The sequence below is a fragment of the Pseudophryne corroboree genome, chromosome 2 (assembly GCF_028390025.1).
Source record: "Pseudophryne corroboree isolate aPseCor3 chromosome 2, aPseCor3.hap2, whole genome shotgun sequence".
NCBI classification, from domain to species: Eukaryota; Metazoa; Chordata; class Amphibia; order Anura; family Myobatrachidae; genus Pseudophryne; species Pseudophryne corroboree.
This window is the reverse complement of record NC_086445.1, coordinates 581,580,539-581,600,860: the sequence shown is the minus strand read 5'-3', so window position 1 is coordinate 581,600,860 and position 20,322 is coordinate 581,580,539. Positions and strand designations below refer to the sequence as shown.

General features: G+C 43.1%; 1 protein-coding gene and 1 long non-coding RNA gene across 4 annotated transcripts in view; one reads left to right on the top strand and one right to left on the bottom strand.

The window, feature by feature from the left end:
- The window catches only part of LOC135036960 (uncharacterized), a 251,028-nt gene extending 235,781 nt beyond the window's left edge, over positions 1-15,247 (top strand). For both annotated transcript variants that reach the window (XR_010231585.1, XR_010231579.1), the window contains one exon: positions 14,933-15,247. This is a non-coding gene — a long non-coding RNA (uncharacterized LOC135036960). The remainder of the gene's footprint in view (positions 1-14,932) is intronic.
- SDC3 (syndecan 3) overlaps positions 1-19,628 on the bottom strand; it is a 223,332-nt gene extending 203,704 nt beyond the window's left edge. The window contains exon 1 of one of the 2 annotated variants that reach the window (XM_063954495.1): positions 19,132-19,628. Coding sequence is in view for 1 of the 2 variants with exons in the window: in XM_063954496.1 (XP_063810566.1) it covers positions 19,132-19,197 (66 nt within the window). In the remaining variant the exon portion in view is untranslated. The remainder of the gene's footprint in view (positions 1-19,131) is intronic. The other variant, XM_063954496.1, reaches the window with a different exon arrangement.
- Positions 19,629-20,322: the final 694 nt, after the last annotated feature.

Below are 20,322 nucleotides of genomic sequence, written 5' to 3'. Positions count from 1 at the left end.
GTAGCCAATGTAATTTCCTGGAAAACATTCCCTGCATTTAAGCAGTACTGTGCATTTATGTTGCACATGCTATATAACTGCTGTAACCCGTTAATACATAATCTCCACTATATGTCACTGCTGGAAGTTATAAAAAAAGAAAATGAAAGAGAGAGAGAGAATGTAGAGTGGAGACGAGTATGTATTAAGAGCTTACAACAGTAAAATATGTTCAACATAAATGCACAGAACTGCTTAAAGGCAAGGAATGTTTTCCAGGAAATTACATTGGCTACAAGCGGGCGCGCACCTAGAATTGTCACTGCTCCGTCCTAGGTCTCATGACGTCACTGCCGCCCTTACCTCATTGTTTAGGTTCAGCTGCAGTTTCATGATGTCCTGACTTCTGCGCTGGGGCCGGTCACTACATTGTGACATAGGACCCCCTGCAACAACGTCGGGAGAGGAGATGGGGAGGAGAATGCTCCCCTCCTGTCCTCCGGCCGGACTGCCTCCTCCTTCTTTGCTGCAGCGTACTGTTATGAGTCCGACTGACTCATTTTTAGTACTGCTGCTGTCAATGCCGCTGTGGTGCCTTTCAGTACTGCGGGCCCCGGAGTACACTGATACCCTCCACTCCCCCGCACTAAGCATATCTGCCACTCACGCCTGCCCTGAGCATCCGGACCCCCCCGGCCGTGGTAAAACTAAGAACACAGCCAGATGCCACTCACTCCCGCCGGAGCACTGAGCATCAGGACCCGCCCTCGTCACCTAAGAAACCCTCCCCCACCGCTGCGGAAACACTCAGCCCCGGGCCCTCCGTGCTGAGCCGCCACTCCAAGTCCAGCCAAGCTGCAGCGGAGCGCGTCCCAGGGACCCGCCCACTTTTTAAATGCGAGTCCCCTGCCCTCAAAACAGGGTAAAATACGCGCTATGGCGTGTTTTTGCGAACACTGATACACCTGGTAATATCTGTGCTCAGTGTGCTGCATTGTGGTGACTACCAGTATATTATAGTAGTACAGTACAGTAGGCCATTGCTGTATCTTGAAGCTCCGTGTCAGACTCAGTTCTAGTATCCTGATCAGTGCTCAATATCTGCTGCATTGTTGTATATAGTATATAGTAGTACAGTGCAGCATTGTGGTGACCACCAGTGTATAGTAGTACAGTACAGTAGGCCATTGCCGTATCTTGCAGCTCTGTGTCACTTCTAGTATCCTGATCAGTGCTTAATATCTGTGCTCAGTGTCAGTGCTGCATTATGGTGACCAGTATACTACAGTACAATAGTCCAGTGCTGTTCTCGCTGCTCAGTGTCATTTTTCCGTAGTATCATCAGTGATCAGTATAATCAGTTCTCAGTATAATCAGTGCGCTGTTAGACATGTGCCCGTTTTCCGCCATTAGTGCAGTGGGATTTAGACAATTGATGAAGTTATTGTGTCCCCGGTACAAAATCCCATCTAGATTCCACTTCACTAGGCAGGCGATAGCGAGATTTTACCAATTAATATCAGTGATTTATAATTATTAATTACAGTGATCTTGCCAAATAATTCCAGTGATTTTGTCATTTTCTTCCAGTGATTTGGACCAATAATACCATTGATTAGAATGAATAATTCCAGTGATTTTGTCATTTTCTTCCAGTGATTTGGACCAATAATACCATTGATTAGAACGAATAATTCCTGTGATTTTGTCATTTTCTTCCAGTGATTTGGACCAATAATACCATTGATTAGAACGAATAATTGCTGTGATATTGAGGTGTTTGTGTCGCTTAGCTTAGCCATCCAGCGACCACAGTGCACCTCTTTTTCTCTTTTCTTTGCATCATGTGCTGTTTGGGGCCAATTTTTTTAAGTGCCATCCTGTCTGACACTACAGTGCCACTCCTAGATGGGCCAGGTGTTTGTGCCAGCCACTTGGGTCGCTTAGCTTAGTCATCCAGCGACCTCGGTGCAAATTTTAGGACTAAAAATAATATTGAGAGGTGTGAGGTGTTCAGAATAGACTGGAAATGAGTGGAAATTATGGTTATTGAGGTTAATAATACTATAGGATCAAAATGAGACCCAAATTCTATGATTTAAGCTGTTTTTGAGGGTTTTTTGAAGAAGAAAAAAACACCCGAATCCGACAAAAAAAGTTACGGGAGGTTTTGCCAAAACCCGTCCGAATCCAAAACCCGGCCGCGGAACCGAATCCAAAACCAAAACACAAAACCCGAAAAATTTCCGGTGCACATCTCTACTTCATATTGACTGCCTACTAACCAACTGCATCAGTGATTACTAATTACTAATCACTTGTTTCAAACCTTTCTTGTGATTGAGAATTTTCTCTTGGTGTTTGTTATAAATCTTTTGATCATGGATGAATATTAATCAATTAACAATAGTTCCATGGTGTTTTTAATATTCTATATTGTATTATATATATTTTCACACCGGTAGTGTGTGTATATGTGTGTATGTATGGATTTTTTTTATTTGTATTGTGGGATTAAATAATTAATATAATTGATTCTGGTTGTACAGCGCTTCATTATTTGTTGTTTGCCCCGGGCAATTGCCCTGCTTGCCTGCCCCTAGAACCGCCACTGAGTCACCTGTGCTCAAGTATGGATATCCTTAAAACTTAGACTGTAATAGCGGGGTTTGGGAACCCCTGAATAGAGTGAATACAGACATGAGTAGGCTTACCCTAATATCCCTTTAAACCAGGACACTCAAGAATTACACTGGTTCTGAGGCAGCTGACTTCAAGCCTGCATTTCTTCTGGTTTTAATCAGCCACAGAACCTGTGTAATTCATGAGTGTCCCGGTTAAAAGGGAGAGTATGGTAAGCCTAGACATGAGAAACCCAACTATGAAGCACATAAGCACATGATTAGTGTACTGTAAGCTGAAAATAGTGGATGGCTATGTAACATTTAGGTAGCTATTTATTAATGATCGGGTTTTAGACCTGATAATTATAATTTTTTATCATGGCAATAACAAATTATGTACTGCTGGAATGTATTAGCAAACAAATCCAGGTACAGGGGCTCCGATAAGAACCCATCCTTATGATGTGCAAAGTAAAGTAAGGGCTAATGTGATTAATTTACTTTCCGCGACTGCACATTTAAATGGCGGGAATCCTATTATTCCCTCTCCTGGTAAAAATCTGTAGCCTACAGCTTGGCCTGACAAAGTTTTCTAAAATCTAGGAGCCAGGATGAGAGTGTAGGAGCCAGGACCCCCCCCCCTTCCCCATAAAAAATAAATAAATAACTGGAACCCCCCTCCCCCTACAGCCACATTACTGAGCAGCTTTCCCTCAACCCTCAGGCAAGCCAGCCCTTCACAGCCACACAATTGTGCAGCTACCCCCCCCCCCCGGGCAACCAACTTCCATGGCCACATACCTAAGGGGGTAACCCCAGGCAAACCATCCATCAACAGCCACCCCCCGCAAACAATCCACCCTGCTACCCCTTCATCACTACCCCCTCCGAATCTACAATCCCTGGCCACGCCTGGACCGTCTTATTGGAGAGGTCAGGCTGGGATGGACAGGCACAGCAGTCAGCATGAAATGGGCGCCGCAGTACAGACACGCCCACGAATCTCTGCTGGAGCTTCGGAAGAGAATTTGCTTTCACCCTCCCTGCATAATCTGGTAGCCAGGCAGCAAAATCTAGGGGCCATGGTGACCTGGTCCCTGGGATTTGTTGATCCCTGCAATAGGCTACAATGGCTAACATCCCACCAGGGTCAAGCTCCGGCTTGGTAAATCTCACAATATAGCAGTCTATGGGGGCTACTATAGTGATTGCAAATGGGGAACTGCAGCAGTTATCTTTGATATCTGCTGCTGAACCCGTTATAAAGCCTGGGGATACTTCATGTTTCAGGGGATTTGCCAAAACATTTGTTTACGGGATTCATTTATTTATCTGTAAATGGTTAGTCTACGGAGGCAGGACTCAAACTCCAACTGGTTCAGCCAGGTTGCAGCTAGCTTGGTAATGATATACTCCGCTACCGACAGCTAAAACTCCTTATTTATATTAATGGCATACACCTCATTTCAGTGACATCAACTTTGGCATTTCCACCCATGTTTTTTTATGCCAGACCCCATGTTTTACTCAGTAGGAACCTCATTACTTTTATCAAAGTTTTTTTTAAATTTCACTTATTTGATACAAATTGTAAACTTCAGGAGATCCAAAGCTATCATCCTCTCTATTGATGCTGAAAAAGCATTTAATAGGATCTCCTGGAGTTTCATGTCTCATACTCTGCGTTCCTTCAGGTTATCGGGGACAGGTATCATGGCCCTTTATACTGGCCCCTTAGCCAGAGTCTCTATCAGTGGAATTCCTTCTGATCCCTTTTCCATCTCCAATGTCAACAGGCAGGACTGTGGTCTCTCCTCTTTAATCTTTACCCTGATAACTGAGCCTCTAGCATCCCTTGTCTGGCTTAACCGTAATATCCGGGGAGTGCAAGTCGAGAACATCACCTCTAAAATTGCTCTTTTTGTGGATTATATTTTGCTCACACTCATCCAACCTAACATCTATTTGCCGAATCTTTACAACCATTTGGATTGCTATAGTACACTTTCTGAGACATAAAATCAATTATTCTAAGTTGGAGGCCATGTTTCTTCATATCGGGATGCCGAAAAACGTAAATACCTTGGGATTTTTCAAACCTTTCATTAATTTATTGTACCAGGAAAACTTTCCGCACCTTTTTTGTTTTTAAACTTCATACGGACCTAACCGCTTGGAGAGGCTTATAATTTTGTGTGTGGGTAGAATAATAGCTGTCAAAATGAATACTATTCCTAAACGGCTTTATCTTTTCCAGACCCTCTCAGTAGCCATTCCCTGCTCTCTCCTTCATAAACTCAAGACGCACTACCCGCTTTATCTAGAATGGTAAATCCCACAGATGATCCTCCTCCATGTTGACCTTTTGAACTTGTTAACTTAATTCATGTCGACCAATACACTGTCGACCTATCATCCGGGTACCGCTTATTGAAGAATGTGTATAAGGCCAAAAAGCAGTACTTCCCTCTTTAGAAGGTTTGGTGTGCATTCATGAGCTTGACACTCATTTTGTGTACAGTGAGTATGTTCACCTCACAATGCCGGCACTGGGATCCTGACCCAAATGAATCTAATGCAGGCCATACATCTACCTGGAAATTCCCCGGTTCCCCGATATGGATCAGCAGATTCCAATGATGGCGGATTACCGTGGGATCGGCAAAACCCTACATGCTAAAAATCCCTGACCCAATTCTGATAATCATAATCAGCAAATCAAGGCTTTCTAACACAATGGATTTTGCAGATGCCCTGGCCCTGTCATCGGTAAAATGGAAAATTCCCCAATGAACTGCAGATGTATTGGTCCCTTAATGCAAACAGTAGAGAAACAAGTGGAGGCAGCGTTAGAATCCATCTTTCTCAGCTAAAAAATAAATAATAGGGTTAACGTAGCCATGAGAATGATTCTCGTACAATCTGCACAAGATTTTAAAAAAATAAAGATATAATTAAAGCAAGATATCACTATTCACAAACGATCTATTGGCTAGGCTGTAGCTTTACAATGTGGAAGACAAGAGAACATATGACTTGTGAAGGAGAAAAGATTTGTGGAGCAAATAATTGAGTGCAGTTTGGAACACAAAAAAAACAGTCAATGCCTATACAGATTGTTCATATTGTTCTGTACTTGTTGAAATAAACCCAGGCAGTTTGCTGGATAAGATAACTGATATTATAGCTCCAATAGCTCAGCCATATTATGGGAAGGTTTACTGGAGAAAACATGCCAACACAGCTTTAAGGCAAAGAGGTTGATAAAAGTTAAGGTGCTCAGAAACAATTACTGATGCCATGCAGATGAACTTGCAGGAGCTCTGATGGTCAGTCAATGGCACACAGCTCTTCAGTTGGAGTGTTAAGATCCTTCAGGTCACAAAAGACCGTCTCGGCTGAACAACCCATCACACTTACTGACTTAAATAAGGTTAGGCAGTTTTTCCACCAAAGATGTTGGTTTAAATACTGTTCACACTAAGGGTGGAAATTCAATTAGCCTTGTTAATTTCACAGAGGTGAAAAAGGGGGGTAGCCTTGAGCTTTAACACCTCGGGCAATTCAATTAGAGACCCTTTTTCTAGTCCATAAAATTAATCTGTTTTGGGGCATTAACCCATAGAACCCGGGATAAGTTCCAAGACTTATGTGTTTACATGGTTGTGATGCCCGAAAACAGGCTATAAATTGGGCATTTCTTTTAAGTTTTGTTCAGACCTGAAAAAATAATCCTTTTTAAGTGCAGCCTGCGTGGAATAACTGAAAAGCCCCAGGTCACATAACCAACACCGGCATCCCGACACTGAGAATGCCGACAGGGGACGGGGTAATTATTTTACCCCTCCCCTCTCCCCTCCCCTAACCCGCCTGGGGTGGCAGTTAGGGCTAAGAAACCGTGGGTGGCGGCTAGGGTTAAGACACTGAGGGTGGTGGCTAGAGCTAAGACTCACAGGGTGGCGGCTACGGCTATCTCCCCATCTAGTGCCTAACACCACGCCCCGGGCCCTAACCCTAACAGTGACCCCAATGCTTACCTTCAGGGTGTCAGTAGTCAGTGTTCCAGCGCCGGGATTCCCAATGATGTTGGGATTTTGGCGTCGTTCACATGACCACCAGCATCAAACCGCCAGGATGCTAAACACATTCCATCTAGTAATATACTAGATAGATCAACGACCAGCAAAATCTACAGTGCAACTGAAAATCATAATTTGAATTGAAAAAACTCTCCTGCGACTACTGCAATACCGTTTACAGATTATCTTTATATATACACACACACACACACACACACACACACACACACACGTATGTATATATATATATATATATATATATATATAGTCAGTCCAGAGTACGGCACTCGGCGGTCTTAGTCATCCAAAATAAGTCACAGCTTAGGCAGCATAAGCTTTGCAACGTTTCGGCTTTTTATTAGCCTTTTTCAAGCAGCATAACCATAACCACATAGTGTTCAATTTAATCTTAAAATAAGAATTTACTTACCGATAATTCTATTTCTCGGAGTCCGTAGTGGATGCTGGGGTTCCTGAAAGGACCATGGGGGATAACGGCTCCGCAGGAGACAGGGCACAAAAAGTAAAGCTTTAGGATCAGGTGGTGTGCACTGGCTCCTCCCCCTATGACCCTCCTCCAAGCCTCAGTTAGGTACTGTGCCCGGACGAGCGTACACAATAAGGAAGGATTTATGAATCCCGGGTAAGACTCATACCAGCCACACCAATCACACTGTACAACCTGTGATCTGAACCCAGTTAACAGTATGATAACAGCGGAGCCTCTGAAAAGATGGCTCACAACAATAATAACCCGATTTTTGTAACTATGTACAAGTAATGCAGATAATCCGCACTTGGGATGGGCGCCCAGCATCCACTACGGACTCCGAGAAATAGAATTATCGGTAAGTAAATTCTTATTTTCTCTATCGTCCTAGTGGATGCTGGGGTTCCTGAAAGGACCATGGGGATTATACCAAAGCTCCCAAACGGGCGGGAGAGTGCGGATGACTCTGCAGCACCGAATGAGAGAACTCCAGGTCCTCCTTAGCCAGGGTATCAAATTTGTAGAATTTAGCAAACGTGTTTGCCCCTGACCAAGTAGCTGCTCGGCAAAGTTGTAAAGCCGAGACCCCTCGGGCAGCCGCCCAAGATGAGCCCACCTTCCTTGTGGAATGGGCATTTACATATTTTGGCTGTGGCAGGCCTGCCACAGAATGTGCAAGCTGAATTGTATTACACATCCAACTAGCAATAGTCTGCTTAGAAGCAAGAGCACCCAGTTTGTTGGGTGCATACAGGATAACAGCAAGTCAGTTTTCCTGACTCCAGCCGTCCTGGAACATATTTTCAGGGCCCTGACAACCTCTAGCAACTTGGAGTCCTCCAAGTCCCTAGTAGGTGCAAGGCACCACAATAAGCTGGTTCAGGTGAAACACTGACACCACCTTTAGAGAGAGAACTGGGGACGAGTCCGCAGCTCTGCCCTGTCCGAATGGACAAACAGATATGGGCTTTTTTGAGAAAAAAACACCAATTTGACACTCGCCTGGTCCAGGCCAGGGCCAAGAGCATGGTCACTTTTCATGTGAGATGCTTTAAATCCACAGATTTGACTGGTTTTAAACCAATGTGATTTGAGGAATCCCAGAACTACGTTGAGATCCCACAGTGCCACTGGAGGCACAAAAGGGGGTTGTATATGCAATACTCCCTTGACAAACTTCTGGACTTCAGGAACTGAAGCCAATTCTTTCTGGAAGAAAATCGACAGGGCCGAAATTTGAACCTTAATGGACCCCAATTTGAGGCCCATAGACACTCCTGTTTGCAGGAAATGCAGGAAACGACCGAGTTGAAATTTCTTTGTGGGGCCTTCCTGGCCTCACACCACGCAACATATTTTCGCCACATGTGGTGATAATGTTGTGCGGTCACCTCCTTTCTGGCTTTGACCAGGGTAGGAATGACCTCTTCCGGAATGCCTTTTTCCCTTAGGATCCGGCTTTCCACCGCCATGCCGACAAACGCAGCTGCGGTAAGTCTTGGAACAGACATGGTACTTGCTGAAGCAAGTCCCTTCTTAGCGGCAGAGGCCATAAGACCTCTGTAAGCATCTCTTGAAGTTCCGGGTACCAAGTCCTTCTTGGCCAATCCGGAGCCATGAGTATAGTTCTTACTCCTCTACGTCTTATAATTCTCAGCACCTTAGGTATGAGAAGCAGAGGAGGGAACACATACACCGACTGGTACACCCACGGTGTTACCAGAACGTCCACAGCTATTGCCTGAGGGTCTCTTGACCTGGCGCAATACCTGTCCCGTTTTTTGTTCAGACGGGACGCCATCATGTCCACCTTTGGTATTTCCCAACGGTTTACAATCATGTGGAAAAAACTTCCCGATGAAGTTTCCACTCTCCCGGGTGGAGGTCGTGCCTGCTGAGGAAGTCTGCTTCCCAGTTTCCATTCCCGGGATGAAACACTGCTGACAGTGCTATCACATGATTTTCCGCCCAGCGAAAAGTCCTTGCAGTTTTTGCCATTGCCCTCCTGCTTCTTGTGTCACCCTGTCTGTTTACGTGGGCGACTGCCGTGATGTTTTTCCCACTGGATCAATACCGGCTGACCTTGAAGCAGAGGTCTTGCTAAGCTTAGAGCATTATAAATTTACCCTTAGCTCCAGTATATTTATGTGGAGAAAAGTCTCCAGACTTGATCACACTCCCTGGAAATTTTTTCCTTGTGTGACTGCTCCCCAGCCTCTCGGGCTGGGCTCCGTGGTCACCAGCATCCAATCCTGAATGCCGAATCTGCGGCCCTCTAGAAGATGAGCACTCTATAACCACCACAGGAGAGACACCCTTGTCCTTGGATATAGGGTTATCCGCTGATGCATCTGAAGATGCGATCCGGACCATTTGTCCAGCAGATCCCACTGAAAAGTTCTTGCGTGAAATCTGCCGAATGGAATTGCTTCGTAGGAAGCCACCATTTTTACCAGGACCCTTGTGCAATGATGCACTGTTTTTAGGAGGTTCCTGACTAGCTCGGATAACTCCCTGGCTTTCTCTTCCGGGAGAAACACCTTTTTCTGGACTGTGTCCAGAATCATCCCTAGGCACAGCAGACGTGTCGTCGGGATCAGCTGCGATTTTGGAATATTTAGAATCCACCCGTGCTGTTGTAGCAGTATCCGAGATAGTGCTACTCCGACCTCCAACTGTTCCCTGGACTATGCCCTTATCAGGAGATCGTCCAAGTAAGGGATAATTAAGACGCCTTTTCTTCGAAGAAGAATCATCATTTCGGCCATTACCTTGGTAAAGACCCGGGGTGCCGTGGACAATCCAAACGGCAGCGTCTGAAACTGATAGTGACAGTTCTGCACCACGAACCTGAGGTACCCTTAGTGAGAAGGGCAAATTTGGGACATAGAGGTAAGCATCCCTGATGTCCCGGGACACTATATAGTCCCCTTCTTCCTGGTTCGTTATCACTGCTCTGAGTGACTCCATCTTGATTTGAACCTTTGTAAGTGTTCAAAAAATTTTTTTTTTTTTTAGAATAAGTCTCACCTAGCCTTCTGGCTTCAGTACCACAATATAGTGTGGAATAATACCCCTTTTCTTGTAGTAGGAGGGGTAATTTAATTATCACCTGCTGGGAATACAGCTTGTGAATTTTTTCCCATACTGCCTCCTTGTCGGAGGGAGACCTTGGTAAAGCAGACTTCAGGAGCCTGCGAAGGGGAAACGTCTCGACATTCCAATCTGTACCCCTGGGATACTACTTGTAGGATCCAGGGGTCCTGTACGGTCTCAGCGCCATGCTGAGAACTTGTCAGAAGCGGTGGAACGCTTCTGTTCCTGGGAATGGGCTGCCTGCTGCAGTCTTCTTCCCTTTCCTCTATCCCTGGGCAGATATGATCTTATAGGGACGAAAGGATTGAGGCTGAAAAGACGGTGTCTTTTTCTGCAGAGATGTGACTTAGGGTAAAAACGGCGGATTTTCCAGCAGTTGCCGTGGCCACCAGGTCCGATGGACCGACCCCAAATAACTCCTCTTCCTTTATACGGCAATACACCTTTGTGCCGTTTGGAATCTGCATCACCTGACCACTGTCGTGTCCATAACATCTTCTGGCAGATATGGACATCGCATTTACTCTTGATGCCAGAGTGCAAATATCCCTCTGTGCATCTCGCATATATAGAAATGCATCCTTTAAATGCTCTATAGTCAATAAAATACTGTCCCTGTCAAGGGTATCAATATTTTTAGTCAGGGAATCCGACCAAGCCACCCCAGCTCTGCACATCCAGGCTGAGGCGATCGCTGGTCGCAGTATAACACCAGTATGTGTGTATATACTTTTTATGATATTTTCCAGTCTCCTGTCAGCTGGTCCTTGAGGACGGCCCTATCTATAGACGGTACCGCCACTTGTTTTGATAAGCGTGTGAGCGCCTTATCCACCCTAAGGGGTGTTTCCCAACGCGCCCTAACTTCTGGCGGGAAAGGGTATACCGCCCATAATTTTCTATCGGGGGGAACCCACGCATCATCACACACTTTATTTAATTTATCTGATTCAGGAAAAACTACGGTAGTTTTTTCACATCCCACATAATACCCTCTTTTGTGGTACTTGTAGTATCAGAAATATGAAACACCTCCTTCATTGCCTTTAATGTGTGGCCCTAATAAGGAATACGTTTGTTTATTCACCGTCGACACTGGATTCAGTGTCCCTGTCTGTGTCTGTGTCGACCGACTAAAGTAAACGGGCGTTTTAAAACCCCTGACGGTGTTTTTGAGACGTCTGGACCGGTACTAATTGTTTGTCGGCCGTCTCATGTCGTCAACCGACCTTGCAGCGTGTTGACATTATCACGTAATTCCCTAAATAAGCCATCCATTCCGGTGTCGACTCCCTAGAGAGTGACATCACCATTACAGGCAATTGCTCCGCCTCCTCACCAACATCGTCCTCATACATGTCGACACACACGTACCGACACAGCACACACACAGGGAATGCTCTGATAGAGGACAGGACCCACTAGCCCTTTGGAGAGACAGAGGGAGAGTTTACCAGCACACACCAAAAACGCTATAATTATATAGGGACAACCTTATATAAGTGTTTTCCCTTATAGCATCTTTTTTATATATTTCTAACGCCAAATTAGTGCCCCCCCTCTCTGTTTTAACCCTGTTTCTGTAGTGCAGTGCAGGGGAGAGCCTGGGAGCCTTCCCTCCAGCCTTTCTGTGAGGGAAAATGGCGCTGTGTGCTGAGGAGATAGGCCCCGCCCCTTTTTCGGCGGCCTCGTCTCCCGCTCTTAACGGATTCTGGCAGGGGTTAAATATCTCCATATAGCCTCCGGAGGCTATATGTGAGGTATTTTTAGCCAAAATAGGTATTCATTTGCCTCCCAGGGCGCCCCCCTCCCAGCGCCCTGCACCCTCAGTGACTGCCGTGTGAAGTGTGCTGAGAGGAAAATGGCGCACAGCTGCAGTGCTGTGCGCTACCTTTAGAAGACTGAGGAGTCTTCTGCCGCCGATTCTGGACCTCTTCTTACTTCAGCATCTGCAAGGGGGCCGGCGGCAAGGCTCCGGTGACCATCCAGGCTGTACCTGTGATCGTCCCTCTGGAGCTGATGTCCAGTAGCCAAGAAGCCAATCCATCCTGCACGCAGGTGAGTTCACTTCTTCTCCCCTAAGTCCCTCGTTGCAGTGATCCTGTTGCCAGCAGGACTCACTGTAAAATAAAAAACCTAAGCTAAACTTTTCTAAGCAGCTCTTTAGGAGAGCCACCTAGATTGCACCCTTCTCGGCCGGGCACAAAAATCTAACTGAGGCTTGGAGGAGGGTCATAGGGGGAGGAGCCAGTGCACACCACCTGATCCTAAAGCTTTACTTTTTGTGCCCTGTCTCCTGCGGAGCCGCTATCCCCCATGGTCCTTTCAGGAACCCCAGCATCCACTAGGACGATAGAGAAATACCCTTACCTCTCTCCATCGCGTCCCGGGCTCCCTCCCGCATCCGGATACGTCATTGCCGATTTCCGGGTGCAACACACTTCTCACTCCGCACACAGTACACTGTGTGTTGTCATGGCAACCCGCGTCCCTTTGCAGCCGCGCTTGAGAGAGGTAAGGGTATTTAAGATTAAATTGAACACTATGTGGTTATGGTTATGCTGCTTGAAAAAGGCTAATAAAAAGCCGAAACGTTGCAAAGCTTATGCTGCCTAAACTGTGACTTATTTTGGATGACTAAGACCGCCGAGTGCCGTACTGTGGACTGACTATACACACTATTGAATGAGCACCGCGGCATGAACAGAAGAAGTGCGAGTGCCGGTTACACGCTGTATATATATATATATATATATATATATATATATATATATAGAGATATATATATATATATATATATATATATATATATATATATATATATATATATATATATAGATATATATATATATATATATATATAGATATATATATATATATAGATAGATAGAAACATAGCATTTGACTGCAGATAAGAACCACTTGGCCCATCTAGTCTGCCCCCCCACCCCTTTTTTTTAACCATATTTTTATCTCAAACCCTACATATATTTTTATATTTTACTAAACAGAAGAATAAATAGTTAAAAAATGTATGTTTTTTGCCCCATCCTCTTTTCCCATCTAAAGGTACCATAAGATTTTTTACATAGTTTCACATGTCCATTAATGGAAGTGCTGCTTACTGTACTCTATGTTTGATTTCTGACACACAATGATGCAATTACAGCTTAGTATATCATCTTCCCTGTTACCTTTTGTTAGCTAGGCCTGCAATTCCTGCTATACTGTCATTATGCTTAGCGTTGAGTCATCCTAATTACCAATCTTTATGATGTTTTCCATTATGCATTGTTGGAGAACACATAAATATAATATGATAAAAGTCTACTACTGTCGTATTATCGACCCATCATGCTATTGATCCACACTATTTTGAGGTTGTCTGCATTGACATTTGAACAACAAATAATATGTGCTATATTGTTTAATATCATAAAAGGCAAATGCTTATAGCTTTCAAATACGTTGTACTGTATTTCTAGCTATGATTTTGTCTATCTTTTTCATCTTGTTCTAAAACTAACACAATGCAGCAGCTTTCACAATAAATACCGGGTATGAAATAGGCATTGATAAAAAAAGATTTCACAAATAAATGACAAGTAACAGACTTCATATATTTGTTTTAAGAAAAGATATGCTTAAAAATATTTAACTTTATGCAGAACATTTTGCATAAATTTTGTACAGCGGCATCCATTTTGCATCACTATGATTTCTGCTTCTCTTTCTTCCAAATGGAAGCAGGTACAACAGTAAGAGGTTATCTGTGATACTCCCCATTACACCTATATGGCATCTTTTAACTATACAGTATCAGATAATTACTGTGCAAAATAATGCAACCTATATACAGTATATAAGTGCTTAGACTGTTAATATGCATTCTTCCCCTCATTACAAACATTCTGCGGTAAGTTGATTCAGGGTAATTTATGTACGGTCATATCTGAGAAAGGGATAGGTTTTCAAAGATTGCACCAGACAGGTTACCAGGGCCTTAGTGTATAGGCATGCTGAGCAGTTGCCCAGGGCCCCACAATTCCAGGGGCCACCGAGCAGGAGTGGGTAGTGGTCACATAATCAGAGCGGTGGCAGAGCATTCTCTATTTCCTCCCAGCCTGCAGCCATACAGTTAATGGCTGTCAACATGCTATTGGTGGATGGTTGGGGCTATCCACCAATCAGATTGTTGACAGCCATTCACTGTATGAAAGCAAGTAGCAAGACAGTGCGGAACCGCGGAAGGAGCAAGTTACTTTTTTTTAATTGGTTCACGTGAAAGACGTGTAGGAACCCCAGTGCATTGCTTTGCCCATGGTCTACTGTGCTGTTAAGATGGCCAAACAGGTTACAAATGCATGTCACATTTGTAACAGTAATATACATATTTATATTAACATAGAATACACTACTATGTTGCAATGTAGTAGATAAAAGGTGGTGAATAATTAATGGGATGCCAAGTTAGTGTATTTATGACAAGGAAAAAAACGATAAAGCATTTTGTGAATAATAAGAATGTGAAAATAATTAGGGGTTGTTATTACAGAGCACAAAAATGAGTGGAATAAAAGAACATATTTTGGGAAGTGGGGAGAGAACAGCCCAGTACTATTATTTTCCTGTGTGATTACTAATGTCTGTCTATGCTTCTACAGAGCTATCAACCCTTCTACACTAGTGGAAAAGAAAATTTATGAGTATCAAATAACACAGCTGAGAGCGGAAAGAAAATGTTGTCTAATGGAGTGATCTATGCTGGGAATTACCAACAGACAGGGAAAAATGTCAGAAATAATTGTGCAGGTGGGGAAATCCAATACTCAGTGACAGCAAAATGAGTAGATTGATTAAAAAATGTCAAGAAATCAAGATGACCCAAATTTTGTGTGAAATTTGGTATTTATGGAAAAAAAAATTCAAACTCAGCATCTAATACATTTCTGTATTGGTCTTCAATAAATGTAGATGTTCACCAGTGGTATCTATTATGCTAATTAACCAAATTATGCCATATGTTAATTTGTGAAAGAAAAACTCCCACTCACGCTCACATCATGAATGGGGGAGTGAGAGTCTGGGGCTAGTCCAAAGTCAATCACATAAACAGAGATGCTTCCAGTATTAAGTAGAAATTGGTTCCGCCATGAAACTTGATTCAAGCAAACTTTTACTGCTATGTCATTCATCTCTAACTCTATACACATTTTACCATAATCAGTAAGTAATACAGCACTATAAATTGCAAGGATAGCTGAAGTCACCATGGAGTTCTGTGATGACCTATTACATAGTATGCAGTCACTAATAGGCCCTACACACTGGGTTATATTAGTGAAAGATATGAACGATCTCATTCATTAATGAACAAGATACCGTTCATATCTTTCAGTGTGGAGGCTCCATCGATGAACGATGCGCGGCCGCGCACTCGTTCATCGCTGGTGCCCCGTCGCTTGTGCATGCAGACCAATATGGACGATCTTGTCCATATTTGCCTGCACTGCTATGGAGCCGGGTGATGAGGGGAGTGAAGAAACTTCACTCCCCCCGCCGCCGGGTCGCCCGTCGGATCGAGAAATGTGTAGGGCCCATAAGATAATGTTCACAATATCGACATTCATAAAGTTGACATCAGAATGTCCCAGTATTGTGTTAATATGGTTAAAATGTCAACATCATAAATGTTGATCTCTTAAAAAATGTTGACATGGGCAAAATGTCGACATATGAAATGTCAACATCAGAATTAGGCATAGGTTTATTAAGGGTTAGGGTTAAGCTTAATCTTAAACAGTGTCAACATTTTGGCCATGTTGACACTATTACATCAGTGTCAACATGGTGAATGTCGAGATGGTGAATGTCAACATAACTGTGATTTCAACACGTTCAATGTCAACTTTATGACGTTATCAGCAATCTTATGTCAACATCATGAATGTCGACTTCATATATCAACCCATATTAAATAGGACTATGGTATTTTATGCCTATCGAATATGGTAGATCAAAGCCTAACTTGAATACACACCTAACTGATGAAACTGGGATAAGATTACGCTGGTAAGCACTTCAGCCAGACACCCAGACAACAGGGCAATAAAACCATTAGTGTCATCTTGCTGTCATTTACCAGCATGCCCAATAATGATGTGATCAAGAACAAATGACGTGTGTGTTTTGGGACCACAGGCTCTACCAATTACCGTATATGGCATACCATATATGGCAGCATGTAGCCAAAATTTAAATCATACTAGATATAGAATGTTAGTATGTAAACCAGGCATTCCCAACCACGGTCCTCAAGGCACACCAACAGTGCAGGTTTTAGTGATTTCCAGGCTGCAGCACAGATGGTTAAATCAAAATAACTGAGCTACTAATTATGTCACCTGTGCTGAAGCCTGGATATCACTAAAACATGCACTGTTAGTGTGCCTTGAGGACCGTGGTTGGGGATGCCTGATGTAAACAGTTTGGTTTTAATGTATGGCAAATTATAAATCAAGGAAATACACTGATTAAAGTAGCTGAAAGTAAAAGCAGATAATGTGAGAGGAATGAGGAAATTTTGAAAAATGTAGCTTGTATACATAGTATTTTATGCATGTTTTCACTTTTGGCAAAAAGGACCATCTGTCCAACCTGATTTTTTTTTTTAAATATGAAGTTAATAGAAAACAGTATAAAAATGCTCACTTATGGAATAAGACAAAACACACTTACTGTAGATATGAGATGCACTTTGCTTGCAGTGAAGTAGTTAATATGCAATATAATAGAGCTCTGATGTCATAGGGCCTGATTCTGAGTAGGGAGCAAAGCAAAAATAGAGCAAGTTATACCCTCTTTCCACTGCCGCTAAAACAAGGGTTATGCTGTGATAACTCAGGGGCGGCTCAGTGGAAAAGGGCTAACCCAGGTCCAGTGACCTGGGAATCCAACCTGGCTAGCTTGCAGGGTTGGTCCCAGGAAGGACTGGGGTCGCGGTGCAGTATAAACGGGTAAGACTAGTCAATGTGACCCGGTACCCATTTATAGTATAGGGGGAGCCGGCGTTTAGAGATGATCTCATATCCAAGTATCTGCACTGCACATGTGAGCAGTGACGTTGCCAACCTGACAATAAGCTGGGCCCTGCCGCCAGTCTGAAAGGGGTCTCGCACCCAGGTTTGATCCGTACACGTAATCCCGGGTGCGACCCGGCATTCTTATCTGAAAGGGGTATAATTTGGTAAAGCCATGCTGCACTGCAGGTTGGGCAGATGTACAATGTGTAGAGTGGTTTAGATTTTGGAGGGTTGCATCCAAACTGAAATCTAAATTGCACAATGAAAATGAAGCTGTATAGCAAGTTTGGGCTACATGCAAACTTGCAAAGGTATTAGTATTTACCCTGCACACAAAAATAATGCATGTATTTGCACTCCTAGCAGTACAACATGGTTTGTCCAGGTGCACAGTTACTTGTTCTTTTTTTACTTCACTCCCAATTCAGAATAAGGAAATTAGTCCATTATTTTGCATAGAATTGTATTATGGACGAATGGATGAGATCATTTATTGTTTATATTGATGGACCTGGAGTAAGTCTCAAAGTTTTACATTCCATTTTCACCTTCTGTAAATTATAAGTATACTGACAGTAATAGAATTATGTGACCATATAAAGGCATATGGCTTGCAACCAAGTGTTTTCATACAGGGCACAGAGCTATGAGGTGGTCTTATAATCTACAATGATTGTATGTTATTATTTATAACATATGAGCTGCAACATTCTTTCATAGGAATTCTGAAATGCCAATTAATTTATAGCCGATGACATCACTACTCTCTGATTATAGCTATGTAATACATTTGTAACACTACAAAAACCATGTTTAAGAGCATTCTCACATGATTGCCTCTGGTGAGGTAAAAATGGCAGCTGTCAATCAAGGATGCAAATGCAATTTCCTGGCACCATGTTATATACATACATTGAACTACTGAGGCCACATTATTTTGCACATTTGATTAAAGTATAGCAGATATGTATTTTCAGAAAGTCAGAAGGTTCTATGTACATGAAATAGAATGGTGAATTTCACAAAATGTGTGCGATTAGGAATCACATGTAAGTACACACACATAATCAATTATGCTAACATTTTAATGTACAAATGCATTTTAGTCTGCTGTTAGATTGAAAACTGCCTAGTATACTGTATATCTATCTATCTATCTATCTATCTATCTAGGACTGTCGTTTGATAAATAATTGATATTGCCAGTATGCCCTTAACATTTTATATCATTCAATCCTTTATAGCTGAAATTTTTCAGCTGCAGATCTAAAGAAAAGATTCTACCAATTCAATCAAAATTGCTACCTTTATAAATGTGTTGTGCTGCATTATTAAATGCTACTGTGTAAAGTCACACAATGTGCAGATTTACCACATATACTTCTACTATCCAATATACACATTAGACGGAAAAAGATGAAATGGAAAATATACCTCTTAAAACATTTTATCGTTAAAATATGTAAAATAATAACTCAAGAGAGTGGCATGTTTATAGTGACTGAAATGTGACATGCGATAATGTGGGGTGAATTTGTGTATACATTGCCTTGTTTCACATAAGGTCTAATAGGATAAACCATAGAATAAATGTATACATTGTAAAAATAAAAGATGAACTTGAAATATAATACCATGCAACCATTCCCTATATGATAGAGGTGCTGGGAGGGCCCTCAAATCCCTACAGCAATGAGAAGGTTAATGAGAGGGGGTGTTAAGGGTGAACCCTAGAGCGTGTACATGACTTGATAGATGGGGATTTATATGATCTTACTCACCAGAGCAGCCTGGGTGACGAGAAGCAGCAGCCCTGCACCATGGATAATTCCAAAGGCAAAATGCATCCTCCTGCCAGCTGGAGATCTCCCTGCAAATTTCCCGATTGTGTAGCCCTCCTTTCTCTTGCTTTTTACCTCCAAATCTCTATTATTCCTCCATGGGGCAAACTAGCTCCTTTTCTATGGCAAATCCTCTCTCCCTCCTGTATCACCTTCTCTTTTTCTCCTCCACCCTTATCCTCCCTTTCCTCCACCTCTCTGGGAGAAACGTATCCTCTGCTCCCTCTCTTTCCTCCCTCCTTTCTTTCTAGTCTACCTCGCCTGGAAGCCTCTCCCCAGCCTTTTCCCTATCTCCCTCCTTCCCTTTCTCTCTCCTGACTTTTCACCTTCAATATTAGGTTAGCCTTCTCCTCCTGCCCGCTGCCGCTTTGCTCCCTCTCCTCTGACACCCCTCGTTCTTCTTCTCTTTCCCCTTCAGCAGGAAATGTCTCCCCTCCCTCTTTCCCCAGCGATCAATGTGAAGAAAGTACATTATTGAGGATGACGAGGCAGCGTGACAGACCGCGATGCCATCTTGTGGTAGTTTGGTGGAAACGCAAGACAAGGGTATCCTAGGCACACCAAGCCATTAGTCATCATGATACAATACCTGTCCCTCACTAGGTTGACCTCATCCCCAGGAGATAAAGGATCGTATTCCTCATGGGAAACAAGCTGCTTAATATGGCATTTCATGTTCAATGGGCCAGGCTGCTGTACACAGAGGAAATGACATGTATGCAACAACAGAAGGAATGTTTGCAATGCGTATTATAAGTAAGCCATTGCTTATTATTAGATATTAAAGAGTTATTACCATCAATGTAGAATTGTATTATTTAGTATTCATTACAGACACTCATTCTCATTTATTTTAATGAATATAATGCAAAAGGTTTATATACACACTCTATATTACACACTATAAGCATACTTGCCTACCTGACCCTCTCCATGAGGGAGAAAATGCTCTGTTCCTGGACTTTCCTGGTAATGTATGATTGCCATCACCTGTGGTGGAACACCTTTCTTATCAATTAACTAGCTCACCACAGGTGATGGCAATCATACATTACCAGGAAAGTCCAGGAACAGAGCATTTTCTCCCTCATGGAGAGGGTCAGGTAGGCAAGTATGACTATAAGTATGCAG